Below are 15,455 nucleotides of genomic sequence, written 5' to 3' on the forward strand. Positions count from 1 at the left end.
TCATCGTTCGGGACCCCCAGCCAGGTGTGGGTGCCAGGGATCCCCCCGCCAGAGAGGTGGTGGGAAGTAGGCCGGCTCTCCAGGTGGGCACGGTCCTCAACAAGGAGCTGCTAGCCACCTGCCCAGCAAGGGCTTGGTGGGAGGCACACCATGGCAAGTACAGGGTGCTTTTCCTAGGGGTGGGTCCTGTGAGATGGCGGTTCTTGAATGTCAGTTCCAGTAGCAAAGACAAGTAGACGTTAAGCCGCCCGGAGGGGCAGGAAAGGCTCTGTGTGTGTGTGTGTGTGTGTGTGTGTGTGTGTGTGTGTGTGTGGCATTCAGCCAGTCCTGAACTCTGAGTCAGGACTGCCTGGGGCCAAAGGGGGGAAATTTTTCCACCAGGGAAGTAACACCAGGAGGCAGATGGAGAGGCAAAAAAAAAAAAAAAAAAAAAAGTATATACTTATGCTGCATTGTTACAGAAATATTTAAGGCACCACCAAAGGGGAAAAAAATGCAGGCTGGAGGGGACAGGGTGTCCTGGGGAAGAGCTTCAAGGCCCAGGGTCAAGGTGGGGGGTCAACCGAGAAGGACCCTGTCAGCCAGGGTTTGATTAGATTTGATCCCTAAGGGACACAGGAGTCACAGAAATGACATCCCATGATGACGTGCTAGAAACCTCATTCTGGGGTGACGGACGGTGGACCGTGGCAGGGAGAACCACTGGGGGGGGGAAGAGATGGCTCAGGAGGGCAGAGGGGAAGGGCCAGGGCTGAGAGAGGGAAGGCTGGCTCAGGTGTTTGGGGGTGTTAATGCCATTCCCTGAAGCAGGGGGCTGAGGGGACGGTGGTGTTCCCCTAGGAAGCGCAGACTCAGGGTGCTGCGGGGACATACCTAGCAGCTGGGGCAAGTCTACAATGGAATGGGATTTTGTGTCTGCAGTATGTAATGGAGACCCCAGCACAAGCAGGATGGGTGGGGACCGGAAACGGGGCATTTTAGGAGGAAGAGGGGTGATTTGGGGACCAAGCCGACAAGGCAGTGGGATGTGGGGGTGGGTGAGTGACCAGGAATGTGGTCAGCAGCGGCAACCTCGAGAGATGCTGAGTGTCCCCTGAGGCTGGAAACTGCAAGGTCACCGGTGGCTGTGGCAGCAGTAACCTGAAGTCACTGCCAGACCCTGCGGACTATGAAAGGAGGGGAGGGGGCGGGGAGGCAGCCAGAGAGGACCTGGGGGAGGGCACTTGGGGACCCGAAAGGCCTGGGGGAAGGAAAGCAGCAGGAAGGGAGGTTGAAGGTGGAGCAAAGGAGGTGTTAAATGATGACGTTGAGTTTGGACAGTGATAGGAGGAGAGGGATCCATAATCCAGGGAGGGGTGAGGGGGGGGGGGGGGGGGCGGGGGGGGGGGGGGGGGGCCACACATCTGATGCTGGGGTGACAGAGGGTCTTGAATTGTGCAGGGTGACTGTCTTTTTGTTTTCAGTCTTTCTTTTCTTGATTAAAAAACCAGTTAATCATGGTTTGCCCTCCCAGTACCTAGACACAACCACTATTAACATTTGAGATCTTAAATTCAAAGATAGGGGCACCTGGGTGGCTCAGTCGGGGCCAACTCTTGATTTTGGCTCAGGTCATGATCTCACGGTTCGTGAGATTGAGCTCTGTGTCGCTTGGGATTTTTTCTCTCTCTCCGCCTCAGCCCCACTTGTGCGTGTGTGTGTGTGTGTGTGTGCGCACACACACACACACACTCTCTCTCTCAAAATGAATAAAAACAAATTGCAAATATATACTTTAAAAAATACAACCCGTGATCACTGTAAGTGGCTGGCAGGCAGGATCCACCCAGTTTTATGATTTGCTTTTTCACTTAGCAATATATTGTGAGGCTCTCCCCATGTATTAAATATTCTGCTAAAACATTATTTTCAATACCATTTTGTGTTGATATATAATTTATGTAAACAGCCTCCCGCTTTGGGCATTTAGATTTTTCCTCATGAATAACACTGCAATAAATACCTGGTACACAGAGCTGTGAATAGCTGATTACTTCTCAGCATAAAATCCTAGCAGTGCGATTACTGACTCCAGAGCGTGCAATACATATTGTATATGTACATATATATTTGGGGAGCGTATATGTATATGTACATACATATTTGGGGAGCGTATCCCCAAAGCGAGCAATACATATTGTCAAGGGTCCCCAAGATCACTGAGATTCTCGATATACACTCTTGGCCATACTAGGTTATCAGAGCCGACTGGCTGAATGGAGTCATGTAACCTTTGACTAAAGATCCTGAGAGTTAACCAGAGGGGAGCACCCTGCATCTGCCACCACCGACGGACCCAGTACATCGGGATTATGTACATTGGGACCCCGGGATCACGACCTTGAGCTGAAATCAAGAGTCGGATGCTCAACCGACGGAGCCACCCAGGTGCCCCAAAGATAATCTTAAAAATTTTAAAGATGATCATTTGGTGTCCTCTCTCCCACGTTAAAAGCACGATGAAATTTCCTTAGTTCCCACCACCACTTCCGTTCAAAAATATAAGCCAGATTTACTAGTAGCTGACACTTGGCTGTATTCCAGATCCAAAAAGCAAACACCAAAGCTCTTAGATATCAATGACATTCTTGGGACAATCAGGGAATACTGATACACTACACGATATCATGCGAATGTGGGCTTTCTTAGGTATGATAGATAATGTGGTTAAGCACAGGGATGCTCTTATTCTTAGGGGACGTGTTGCAAGTCTGCGGCCTTCTTTCAAACAGTTCAGCCAAGCGAGTATGCGTGTGTAAGTTATATACTATGCACACGGAAGGAGCCCGAGAGAAGATGTCAAGGTGGCGATACGTTAATAGTTGGAAGCTGAGTTAAAAAATACTGATAGTAAGTTTAAGAGAAAAAAAGGATGGGCTAGTAACTTAACCCTGAAATGTGAAGCGCATGGCGGCTAGTTTTGAGACCAAATCACACGGATCACCGATCCACAGGGTGGGCCTGGAAATTCTAGGCTGAGTCCCACACGAGCGGGGTCTGGCTGCGGGGCTCCGGCATGCCAGCATCCACCCACGGAGCTCCGAGAGGGCAGGCCTTTCCGCATTGTGCCTGTGGCTGCATCCCCAGGGCTTGGTTGTTCGTTACAAATTACTACAGAGTAAAACTGGAAACAGCCAAACTGCCCAGCTGCAGGGAATAACTAAGTAAAATGTGTCATGTTCCCTTTAACTATTTTATGGCCGGTGTTTGTTGAAGGAATCAATAAATGCCAGTTTTCTGCCTGCTCTCTGTAACCCCCTGGTTTGTACCTGTTTCTCTGCACCTGTTTCTCTAGACAGCTGGACTGCTTGGGCTGGGGTTCCCCCAGAGCCCACAGGGTTCCCAGGGAGATCAGAGGCTCTTGGGTAACCACACTGTAGTTTTGTTGACATAAACGGGGTAGGAGCAAGGCTCTGAAGAATGAAGAAAGCTGGGCCGCTAAACACACATAGGGTTGCTTTAAAAAGTGAGTGTGTTTATTTAAGCCAAGTTGATTTGGTGTCTGAACCTGTGATGCTCCACCCGAACAAAAGAACAAAAGGCCTGGGGTGGCGGCTGAGAAAAGAAGGCCTAGAGTCGCGTCTGGGTGGACCCGCTGCTCCTTCTGGTCCTTTCCTTTGAAATTACATTTGGCCAACACTTGGCTTCTTCAGGGCAAAGTGCCTGGAGGTCCTGCAATCCTACCACTTCATTTTCTGGAAGAAGAAACCTCAAGTGAAGGAGACAACATCTTTCCCCTCAAAAATTCCCAAGAGATAAATAATGAAGAGATAAATGCTTTCCAACGTGAACGTTTTATTTCGCATTTTTCAATACACGCATCTTACACTGCAGGTAAAACAAAGCTTAAGAAATCCCCGCCTCCTTTAGCCCGGACTTACACTGGGTACCCCGTCCTGTGGCCGCCAGGGGTGACGGGCCGGCACAGGGGCTCGTCGGCACTGCGCTGCACACCGGCCAGGCCCTTCCGCCTCATCTTCCCCGTGTTGGTCATGATCTGGTGGAAGGAAAGGGGAGATGGGCTGGAGAAATCACCTACTTGAAAGCTGACCTAGAGGTAGCAGATACTACACGCAGAAAGTAACCTATAGGAGTAAGAGGCTTCGCAAATAAGTGAAGAAGGATCACACAGTATTCAGATACACAGAAATTTGGGGAAAAATTCCTTTAGGTTTGCGTATTATGCCATTTAGCAGTATAAATTAAAAAACCAAAAAAAACCCAGACCATGGAAAAGAGAAGAAAACAGTTGAATACAGTAACAATTACATCTCTGGGAAGACTGAGTTTTGAAAGTGAGAAGAAAAAAAAGATGGGCAGATTTGGTTTCATAAAAAGGTAAACTTTCCAGTGGTGCCTGGGTGGCTCAGTCCATTAAATATCCAATTCTTGATCCTGGCTCAGGTCATAATCTCATGGTTCGTGTTGGGCTTTGCGCTCATAGTGTGGAGCCGGCTTGGGATTCTGTCTCCCCCTCTCTCTCTGCCCCTCCCCTGCTCACACTCTCTCTCTCAAGAAATGAAAAAGCTTTAAAACAATTAAATTTTTTTTAATGTTTTATTTTTGAGAGAGAGAGCAATAGAGAGATAGAGCACACAAGTGGGGGAGGGGTAGTGAGAGAGGGGGACACAGAATCCAAAGCAGGTTCCAGGCTCTGAGCTGTCAGCACAGAGCCTGACGTGGGGTTCGAACCCACAAACCGTGAGATCCTGACCTGAGCCGAAGTTGGACGCTTAACTGACTGAGCCACCCAGGTGCCCTTAAAAATTTTTTTTTTAATTAAAAAAAAAGTAACCTTTCCACCTATATATTAGAGATAAGCCAAATGAACGGGTAAACAACACACTGGGAAGAAATATTTGCACATATTTAACAGATGAAAGGTTAAGACTTTCATTAGGTAAGTAGATCGTACAAATCAGTAGGTGAAACAGTCCATTAGTGATCAAAGAATTCAAATAGTCAAGTCACAAAATAGAACAGATCGCCAGTAAAGGAAGGAAAAAAATGATCAACTTTACAAGTAATTAGAAATACAATTTCACACAAAAAAGTATCATTTTTCAACTCTTAAATGAGTGACAATTAAAGAAAGGATCCCACCCGCTGCTGGCAGGAATCAAAAGCCTCAGTGGCAGGGAAAGCTGAGTAATGTTCAATTACTTTGGGAAGTAATTTGGTGTTTTAAGTAGTCGTAACGATGTTCACATCTTTGGGTGTAAACCCTAGTGGAAGAACCCCAAATACGGGAAACATCAAATAAACAAGGTTGTTTGCTACAAAACTGTCATAGAGTAAAACTGGAATAATCTAGGTGTCCAGTAATAGGGGAAGAATTAAGTGAAATACAACATATTCATCCGAAATAGTAAGTGGACTTTTACAATGATAAAGACTAGGTTATGAAAAATATGCTTATTTAAAACATTTACTAAAAGATTATAAAGCTGTACATAAATGATGCCTTCAATTACGCTAAAATTGCACAAAAGGCTGGAAGGAAATATACACTGAAATGAATACAGTGATAGATAGGATAGTAGAACCAAGAGGAATGTTTCTCCTCTTTACTTTCCAAGTGTTCTCTAATATGATTATATTAACACTTCAGAAAATTTGTTTAAAAGAGAAATTACTGTAAAGCTAGTGAAATCTGAATAAAGTCTGTGGATTGTGCCAGTGTGGATTGCCCGCATGATATGATGCTACAGTCCTATAAGATGGGATCCCTGGGAAAACTGGGGGGGAAGGGCACATGGGACCTCTCCTACACTTTTTCAAATTCCTGTGAACCTAGAATTATTTGAAAATAAAAAGTAAAAACAACAACAACAAAGCAGACACTTTTTTAAAAATTGGAATTACATCTTTGATTTCTTGATTTTTGCTGAGAAGTTATTAGGGTCTATCTCGTGTTTGAGGTAGGGAGAAAAAAAGGGCCTCACTGTGCTGTGGGGCCAGCACCAGCGAGGGAGGGTGGGCAGGGTGGGCCGCACCTGGGCTGGTGAAGATAGGGGCGGACAGGTGGGAGTGTGAAGGGGAGCAGGACAAGAGGAAAGAGAAAGTGTGAGCTTCTGGGGAGGAAATGGAACATAATTAGTTTTTTTTAAATGTTTATTTTTGAGAGACAGACAGAGAGAGAGAGAGAGAGAGAGCAAGTATAAGTGGGGAAGGGGCAGAGAGAGGGAGACACAGAATCGGAAGCAGGCTCCAGGCTCCGAGCTGTCAGGACAGAGTCTGATGTGGGGCTCGAACTCATAAACCGCGAGATCATGACCTGAGCCACCAGGCACCCCAGAAACGGAACATAATTAACCTTTCCAAGTAAGAACTAGCAGGCAGTACCCTTTGTATCTCCTGTGTGATCTGCAAAAAGAGGCTATTTTAACCGCAACCACTTCACTCCGCCGGCTGCTTTTACTCGGACTTCCCTTCGGCTCAAGGTCGTGCTGCCCCATCTAGTATGCGGGGTAACTTTACAGGCTGCACGACCCATCAGGGAAGCAGGCCCCTCGGGTCCGATTCTCAAAGGCACCCCAGGAACACTCGTGTTTCTCTTTCCCTCTCCATACTTCCCGACAGAACGCCTGGGTCTTTCCAAAGAAGGCTCAGAAGGTGAAGTCCTTAGCTACTGGAAAAGGGGAGACGGTGAATAGGTGCCTTCCGGCCCCACCCTCCCCCTGCCCCTCCACTCCACGGTCCTTCTGGGCTCACCCTCCCAACTCCTTCCTAGAGGAGAGGGAACGTATCACGTACAGTGGAGAGTGTTTCAGCCTTTGGAAAACCGTCGGCCACACCATCTCCCCCCACCCTCTTTTTTAAGATTTTATTTTCAAGTAATCTCTACACCCAACCGGGGGCCTCAAACTCACAACCCTGAGATCAAGAGTCGCTCGCTCTACGGACTGCGCCAGCCAGGCTCCCCAGCCATACCATCTCTTCGAAGGCACACAGGCCTAAGAAATAACTTGAGGTGGATGGTATGTCTTGGTTTCCAGGGGATGAAGAAACGGAGTCTGGCCTGTGGGCCAGAACTGTCTGGGCTGTTACTCAAATGCCTGAGGAAAGGCCCTTGGGGGAGAGGGTTAAGTGTGCAGGACCCAGTGTGTCAGGGCAGCTGCCTTGCAGAAGGGTCCGTTTCCTTCTCACCCGACAACGTGCTGTGCTTGTAGCGTGAGCCACACGGTAGCCCACAGGTCCCCAGGCCCCTCTCTGGGCCCCTCACTTTCAGTGCGGCCCTTTTAGGCCGGGAAGATCTGAAACGATACCTAGTCCAACAACCTGTGGACGATACCGAGTTCTGCAGAAATGCTCTGGCGGCTGTTGGAAGAGAGAATGGAAAGGGTCCCTGGCAGCCACCTTATTCGTCCAGAGGACTCAGCCTTCATCTGTGTGACAGATGGAGATTTCACTTGAAAGAAGGTTCTGCTCCTAAAAAAATGCAGCTTATTGAGCCACAATAAAAAAATGCCGCATATGATTTAGCCGAAGGTAATTTATTTAATAGCAAAAGATGGTCAACACATGTCAATCGAGGTAAAAAATGTTATTTCCCATTGACTAATTTTCGAGAATCGGCGAATCACGTAAGTTGTGACATGTTAATAAAGCAGTACGAATTTTTGTAAGGAAACACAAGTTCTCCTCTCTCTCTATCCACCCATCAATCCACCCACCGTGCAAAAGATGACATGGAGGCTGAAGCAGACACTCTTTGCGGTCCACCCAATATTCATTCTCTCCTGACCAACAGTACTCTGATTCTACTGGCACGCAAATGCTTCTACTTAAAAATACTCCCCCCTGGGGCGCCTGGGTGGCTCAGTCGGTCGAGTGCCCGACTCCGGCTCAGGTCACGATCTCCTGGTTTGTGAGTCGGAGCCCCATGTCAAGCTCTGTGCTGACAGCTCAGAGCCTGGAGCCTGCTTCTGATTCTGTGTCTCCCTCTCTCTCTGACTCTCCCCTCGTTCACACTCTTTCTCTCAAAAATAAATGAACATCAAAAAAAACCTTTTTTTAAATAAAAACATACCCCCTTTTGCAGACTCCCTTGCAGCTAGGGGTCACGTGACCCAGTTCTGACCAGTAAGAATCCAGTGGAGGTCGCCAGCTGGAACCCTGGGAAGGAGCACCATAGAAGGGGCAGATTTGGCTGGTCTGCCTGTTGGGCCTTCTTCCTGACTTTATCATGGGTTTGTGCCGGGAGCTCCCTCTGCCATCTCGTGACCAAGAGGCCACAAGCATGTGAATGAGGGGCTCCCTCACTGAGGCAGAACTACCATGGAGTGGATGAAACTGAAGCTTCAAGACCCAGAAGAAGCCCTAGCAATGTGTTCACATGGTCCAATGTTTTTGTAACATTTGCAAAAGTAGGATATTTTAACTGCAAGCACTTAATACTGCTGTTTCTTTCTACTCTGACTTCCCTTGTCATACTTCCCTTCACGTTGGTGGCGTGGTGTTGGGATTTAGCTAAGGGGGGACAATTTGGGACTTAGCTAAGGGGGCGCTGAGTCTCAATGACATTTAATTCAGGTTTCGAATAGATTCATATGATTCCCAATCATGCACAGTCAAACCTTCGCTAGCTGTCCTGGGGTAGGAATGGCTTCTAGAAATTCCCTGCGTTGTCAGGGTATTTGTGAATAATCAGTGTGCAAGAAAACTTGAAATATCCCCAAATCTTACAGCTTATTTGTGGAAGACATTTGAGGAGGGAGTTCTCAAATTTAGCGACAATCCTAAAAATGTATACAACAGCATTACCAAAAACTAAATGTGAGGCCAAAAGATTTTTCCAGTCTATCAATAATGAGAAACAAAATTTGATCAAATATGTTACAGGAAGGACAAATTTCCTTTTCTCTCCGTGGAAAACATTACAGACTCATTATTATATAGGTAGAGGCAATTAAAAGGCATAAAACAAAAACCAACAAACAAAAACCCCTATAAGGTATGCAAGGCAGCTAATTAATAAAAACATCACTTTTCTGTCAATTCTTAAAAATTGAATTTTACTGTGATTTATTTTCTCATTCCCATTCGGATTAAGTATCCACTTCGTAACTAACTCTGTCTTCCTTTATTGAAAGAAGCCTTCCCAAGCCCTGTAAACCAGAGGTCCCACAAAACCTGGGTCTTCCCTTCATACTGACAGGCAGAGTGTAGAAAGACATGCAAAGAGCCTGGAGTCCACATCCTTCAGTATTATCAGTGGGATGGACTGATTCTCCGCGTTTGGCAGCTGGGCCAGTCCTAACTAATAAAGGAAAGAGAAGGTGCAGAGAGAAATGGAAGAATAACAGAAGGAACAGTGGTATCACCTCTGGGTGGGTGGAGTTTTATTATGGTTGTTTAGACTGTTTATTTGGACTTTCCCATAATAAGCATGTATTTCTTTCTTTTTTATTGTTTTATTTTATTTATTTTTTATTTTGGAAAAGGCTTTAGAGGGACTTTTTTTTTTTAATATGAAATTTATTGTCAAATTGGTTTCCATATAACACCCAGTGCTCATCCCAACAGGTGCCCTTCTCAATGCCCATCACCCATCCTCCCCCCCCCCCCCCCCCTTTTTTTTTTTTTTTTTTTTAATGTTCTTAATTTATTCTTTTTAACGTGTTATTTATTTTTGAGAGAGTACAAGCAGGGAAGGGGAAGAGAGAGGGACAAAGGATCCGAAGCAGGCTGTGTGCCGACAGCAGCGAGCCCGATGTGGGGCTTGAACTCACGAACCGCGAGATCGTGACCTGAGCTGAAGTCGGAGCCTCAACTGAGCCATCCAGGCGCCCCTATTTCTTTTATAATTAGAAGGAAGCATACACAGGACACCTGGCTGGCTCAGTAGCAGGAACATGCGACTCTTAATCTTGGGGTTGTGAGTTCAGGCCCCACATTTGGTATAGGGATTAGTTAAAAACAAACAAACAAACTTAAAAAAAAAATACAAGAAACAAACTGAAAAAGAAATGGATTTGGAATATTTGCGGCTTGGGATTTTCTCGCCTGCTTGTTTGGTTGTGTTTTCACACACAAGAATATGGACTTTTGGTTCCAACTCAGCTCCCAATGTGTAGAGAGCACTGAGACTTCAACTATCAGTCAGGCAGGGCAGGAATAACTGGAAAGTGATCAGAATAAGCTCCAAAGTGGAGACACATTTGAAAAAAGAAATCTAAAAGCAAAAACTGCAAACCGAGGCCCTTCCGTGTGCTTCCATGGCAGGCAGTGGGATGGCAGGGGCCTGGGGCCCTGCCCTGTCTCCGACGGGCTCGGCCCTGCACCCTGGCCAGCTGCGCCCGCCGCCCAAGTGGCAAAGTTTCCGTGGCCCAGACTCGGGCTTCAGGACCACTGGGGCGGGGTGGGGGGTGGCAGTAATAAAGATGCGGATTCCCAGGCCCGCCTCCATACACACGTTCTTCGGAGGCAGGGCTAACCCGTCCTTCAGGCAATCTCTGGAAAACTAAACGAATTTGGGTCTCCATTTGACAGAGGGAGGAAACGGTGGGAAGGGAGTGATCAGCTTTTACAGCAGGCATCCCCCGCAAAATGAGTTTATGCAGGAAACTTAGACCAGACAGAAAACTGTGAATATGCCACAGCTGGAGTTCTCTGAATTTTCAGACGCAGCAGGCAATTCACTGGAAAATCGACAGCTCTTCCAGAAGGTGGTACAGCTTAGTGGGAAAGGGCAAGGGCAAGCAGCTTCAAATAAACCTGAGAGTGTCCCTTACCCTTTCTCAGCCTCAGCTCTCCTTTCTAGAAAATGCGACACTAGCAGGATTTCCCCCGTAGTTTGTGGACCAAATTAAATGGAGTCAGATGTACGAAGTGGTCTGCACAGGGCTTGGCTGATGACGTGTGCTGAACTGATTTAAGACGTGCCCATTACTGTTGTTAAAGGTAATTCATAATAGGTTTAAACTGTGAAATAAAAACAAAAAGCTGAGATTCTGTGATACGTATCCACACCCCTTTTAACCGAGGTGACAAAGCTATTTAGATCAGGGCATTCTTTTCAGGAAGGATTAAATGATTGTTCAGCATAGTATGGATGATACAAAAAAAAAAAAAAAAAAAAATTCAGAAATAAGCAGGGAGAAGTTGGCAAATCATCAGTCTTGACCTGCTGACAGTCACAGCCTAAAGAAGAAACAAGGCGTGCTGCTTTCTACCAGAATTACGAATAAGCAGCACATTTCTCGTGACCATGGCCACGCTCAGGCAAGCTTAGGAAGTGACTTGTTCTCTCGTCCCAGCTTTCTGAATTCTCAGTGGTTGGCGGCACTGTTTGTGGCCTGGGCTCTGCTGTGCACAGGAGCTGTTTGCTTGCACTCGGGAGGGTCAGGATGGCAGCGGGACCCTTCTGGGAAGGGTGTGGCTCCAAATGCCTAGGAGGGGGTGAGCCACTGGGTCCAGGAATCCTGGGAATGGTTTCCTTCCATCCCCCAATACCGATGGGCTGCCCCTGCCATACCTCCACCCTCACCCCCAAGCCAGTAGTTTCTAAATCATTGGTGTGTCCCATACCCAGTTCCTGGGATTATGGTAAGGAGGCCTGAGGAGGGTCCTAGGCTCTATCGTTAAGCCACATTGAGGGTCTGGGGCTTTGAGAGAGCCTGGGCTAGTTCTGTCCTGCACGACAGTATCTGCTGCCCCACTTGCCGCTCCTTGCTGTTCCCTGCATCCCTACCAAGAGCACAGTTTCGTCTGCTCTGTGTCTTTCATAAACTTCTCAAAGGTGACAGCTAGGTCTTAAACTTTTTGGCATTCTGCTAGGTGTTAGGCAAATGGCATGAATTCGGTGAAAACTTTTTGAATATCATATTCTGATACAATGTTTCAAAAAGTCAGTATCTTTCAAGTGATCTTGAAAAATCTACAGTCTACCTCGTACATCAGAAGAGGAGGCGTGAATGCTTTTGGGCACACAGTCCCTGGTGAAATGTCTTCTGTTTTTAGCGGGTTCCCTCGTTGGGCACGAGCAGTTGCGGAGATACGAACTCAAAGCCTTGTGGGTACCGGAGCCAAAGGCACGGCTCTTTGAAATCAATGAGCCCCACACAGAGGCTGGCGGGCTGTCGATTTCAAATCAAGATCGGGGGACTGAGGGCAGCTTAGCAAGACTGATGGGCAGAGACGGCAAAACTGGGAGTGTCCAGTAACCAGTGGCTGCCCCACATTGTTTTCTAACTTTAAAACTGCTTCCATGACGAGATCCTACGGTGACCTGGTGTGGAGGGTTGAAAGGTGGCCCCAAGTAGATACGCTCATGTTCTAACCCCACGAACCTGTGGATGTGGTGAATGTGACATTTGGCAAAAAGCAGTCTCTGCAGATGTAATTAAGTTAGTGATCTCGAGATGAAGCCATCATCCTAGATTATCCTAGATTCACGACAAGTGTCCCTATGAGACACAAAAGAGAGAAGGGGAGAAGGCCCTGTGGAGATAGAGGCGGAGTCTGGAGGGGTGCAGCCACCAGCCAGGGAACCCCTGGAGCCACCGGAAGCTGGAGGAGCATGGGAGCCTCTCCCCCAGGGCCTTCAGAGGGGGCGTGGCTGTGTGGGCCTCTTGATTTTGGATTTCTGGCCTCCAGAACTGTGAGAGGATAAACTTCCGGTGTTTTATACTACTTTGTCCCTCCGGCACCAGGAAGCTAAGACACTGGGTCTTCACGTTTATATAATGAATTCTTTCTGTACTTTGTACTCGTGTTACTCACATCTTCACCAAAAAGTGACAAACGTGCAGGGAACTTTCCTGCTGGATTCAAAGATGTCCTCCTGGTAAAAGGATAGTGAAGATACGTGAGGGAGATTTAGAACTGCACACTAGGGTAAAATGACGCCGTTTCCAGATGCCATTGCCCTGGGTTACCGGGTTACTGGTTGGTCTGAGAGCTCTGCCCTTTGTGCCCCAACAAGCGGCAGGGTTAAGCTGGGAGTCCCAGACGTTCTGTGCCTTGGTTTTTGTTGCTGTTTAAAAACCTTCACCATCCTCAACCTAAGATCGCATAAGCATTTACTTCACCTGGGAGAGGGGCTGTAAATCGCTCTGCATTCACACTTGGTTTCGGTTCACCAAGTTCTGTGACTGTCCTTGCTGACCATCACATGCCTGCGTGGTTGTGTCTGTGGGAAAGTCCCAACACTGCAGGGCTGGGTTCCCGGCCGTGGCTTCCACCTCTGAAGATGCCCCACCCACTTGCCTGTTCCATTCTCAATTTCTGCCTATGTAGCAAAAGAGTCTTGCATTCGTTCATTCAATATTTTATTTATTTTTGAGAGAGAGAGAGAGAGAGAGACACACACACACACACAGGGCGAGTGCGTGAGCAGGGGAGGGGCAGAAAGAGGAGACACAGAATCCAAAGTAGGTTCATGGGGCGCCTGGGTGGCACAGTCGGTTAAGCGTCTGACTTCAGCCAGGTCACGATCTCGCGGTCTGTGAGTTCGAGCCCCGCGTCAGGCTCTGGGCTGATGGCTCAGAGCCTGGAGCCTGTTTCTGATTCTGTGTCTCCCTCTCTCTCTGCCCCTCCTCCGTTCATGCTCTGTCTCTCTCTGTCCCAAAAATAAATAAACGTTGCAAAAAAAAAAAAAAAATTAAAAAAAAAAACAAAAAAAAAAAACAAAAAACAAAGTAGGTTCCAAGCTCCGAGCTGTCAGCACAGAGCCCGATGTGGGGCTCGAATCCAGGAACCATGAGATCATGACCTGAGCCAAAGTCAGACCCTTAACCGACTGAGCCACCCAGGTGCTCCAGGAGAGCCTTGCTTTCAAAAACGCACATCTTATCAAATGGAGCCCAGTCCCTCCCTGCCAAAGTCAGTGCTCTTCCAAAGGGAAACAAAGCCTAGTTAGGGCTTCAGACTTCCATCAACAACTTGGAACCCAACTGCCTCATTTCCAACGTTTCTGGAGCACCTCCCCACTTGACTGAAAGTAAACAGAGCCTCCACAGTCAGATTCCTTTGATCCTTGAGACATTCAAAGGGCTGTGATGGGCTATAGGCCTTGACCATGACCAGAGCCAAGGTGGTGGGTGGTGGTGGTACGGGGGGGGGGGGGGAAGGGTGGAACCCCGGCCGAGCCTCCTCGGGTCATCTCCCTTCACTCCTGCCCCCTATAGTCCATTTTCCATCATGCAACCAGAATGAAAATACAAGTTCATACATTAAAACAAGTCAAACCGAGTCACTCCCCTGCTCCAGTACTCTCCCAGCTCAGACTGGGAGAAAATCCAAAACCCTTGCCTATAAAGCTCCCACAGATGGGCTTCTGGCTGTCCTCTAACGTCAAGTTCCACCAGCAGATTCTGTACCCCAGCCTGGGGCCCCGGAAATTCCTTGACAGGTGAGGAAAACTGGGGCAGGTGTCCAGGGAGAACAGTACCCAGGGTGAGATGAGGAGGGCCAGGATGGGGGCAGTGATGGGAAGGTACTTTCTGCTTCTGTCTACTCCTACAAGGTCATGCCACCTGCACCCACATTCTTTTCCTTCTCAAGTCACTGTCCCTGACTTGTTTGTTGAGCAAGTTGTTCAAGGATTGTTGAAAGACTGGCTCCTGGCCTTCTGCTCCAGCAATTACTTGACTAATGCGAGATGTCACAGTCCACGGGACTGACCCAGTCAAACAGCAGCTTCAAAATTCCAGGAGCTCCTTTTAATGCCAATGGCCTTCACTCCTGTGTGCTCTGCTGTCTGTCCCAGGAGAGCGGACAGGCCCCCATCTCTTGTTCCTCCCTTCAGAAACCTCACACTCCAACATTCCACCTGTTCATTGATGTGCTTTCTGATCAAGGTTTCGTGAGACACCTGCGGGCGGGCCCCCGACACTGCCATCCTCTCCTGGCCAATCGGCAGCTCCCTCCTCACGCCCTCCCCTGTTTAGCTGGCGGGTGGTAACCAGGGGCTCCTAGAGCTGGATGGGCATCAGAGTCAGCGGGGAGCTCTCTGAGCTCAGATGACGGCCCCATCTCAGATGTGTGACTCCACAGGCCTCTTGGATGCCTGGACTGGCCACCCAATCCATCCTGAAACACTCCTCCGTTCCGATTCCCATGGCGCTACATTATCCTGGTTCTCCTCAAGCCTCTCTGGTCACTTTCTGTCCTTCTCAGAGGCTCCACTTCTTGCTCCCACTCCTGACATGCTGGTCTGCCCCTCTGTCCTCAGCCCCTCACTCTCTCTCTCTCTCTTTCCACCCTTTGCTTCGTTAGGCATCTCTTCGCCTGCTCTGACGGTTTCAGCCATCACCGGTGTGCCGATGACTTGCAAACCCGCCAGTCTTCCCTTCTACTAGATAAGGCACACGAAAATTAAGAAGCTGGACAGGTGGGTGATTACTACTGAGGCGGGCACACCTTTGGATGTTAGGAAGGCTCCTGACATGTGCCCTCGTGTTATATCCTGA

At 48.1% G+C, this 15,455-nt stretch overlaps 1 protein-coding gene across 8 annotated transcripts in view; it reads right to left on the bottom strand.

Annotated features, from left to right (window-relative positions):
* Nucleotides 1-15,455, bottom strand: part of ARMC9 (armadillo repeat containing 9) — a 150,287-nt gene that overhangs the window by 16,697 nt on the left and 118,135 nt on the right. For 7 of the 8 annotated variants that reach the window (XM_040450727.1, XM_040450725.1, XM_040450726.1 and 4 more), the window contains one exon: nucleotides 3,921-4,036. In XM_040450727.1, coding sequence (XP_040306661.1) covers nucleotides 3,921-4,036 — 116 coding nt within the window. Of the gene's footprint in view, nucleotides 1-3,920; nucleotides 4,037-6,971; nucleotides 7,428-15,455 lie in introns of those variants that run through there. The other variant, XM_040450729.1, reaches the window with a different exon arrangement.

The sequence above is a fragment of the Herpailurus yagouaroundi genome, unplaced genomic scaffold, assembly GCF_014898765.1.
Source record: "Herpailurus yagouaroundi ecotype Mexico unplaced genomic scaffold, PumYag 202, whole genome shotgun sequence".
Classification (NCBI taxonomy): Eukaryota; Metazoa; Chordata; class Mammalia; order Carnivora; family Felidae; genus Herpailurus; species Herpailurus yagouaroundi.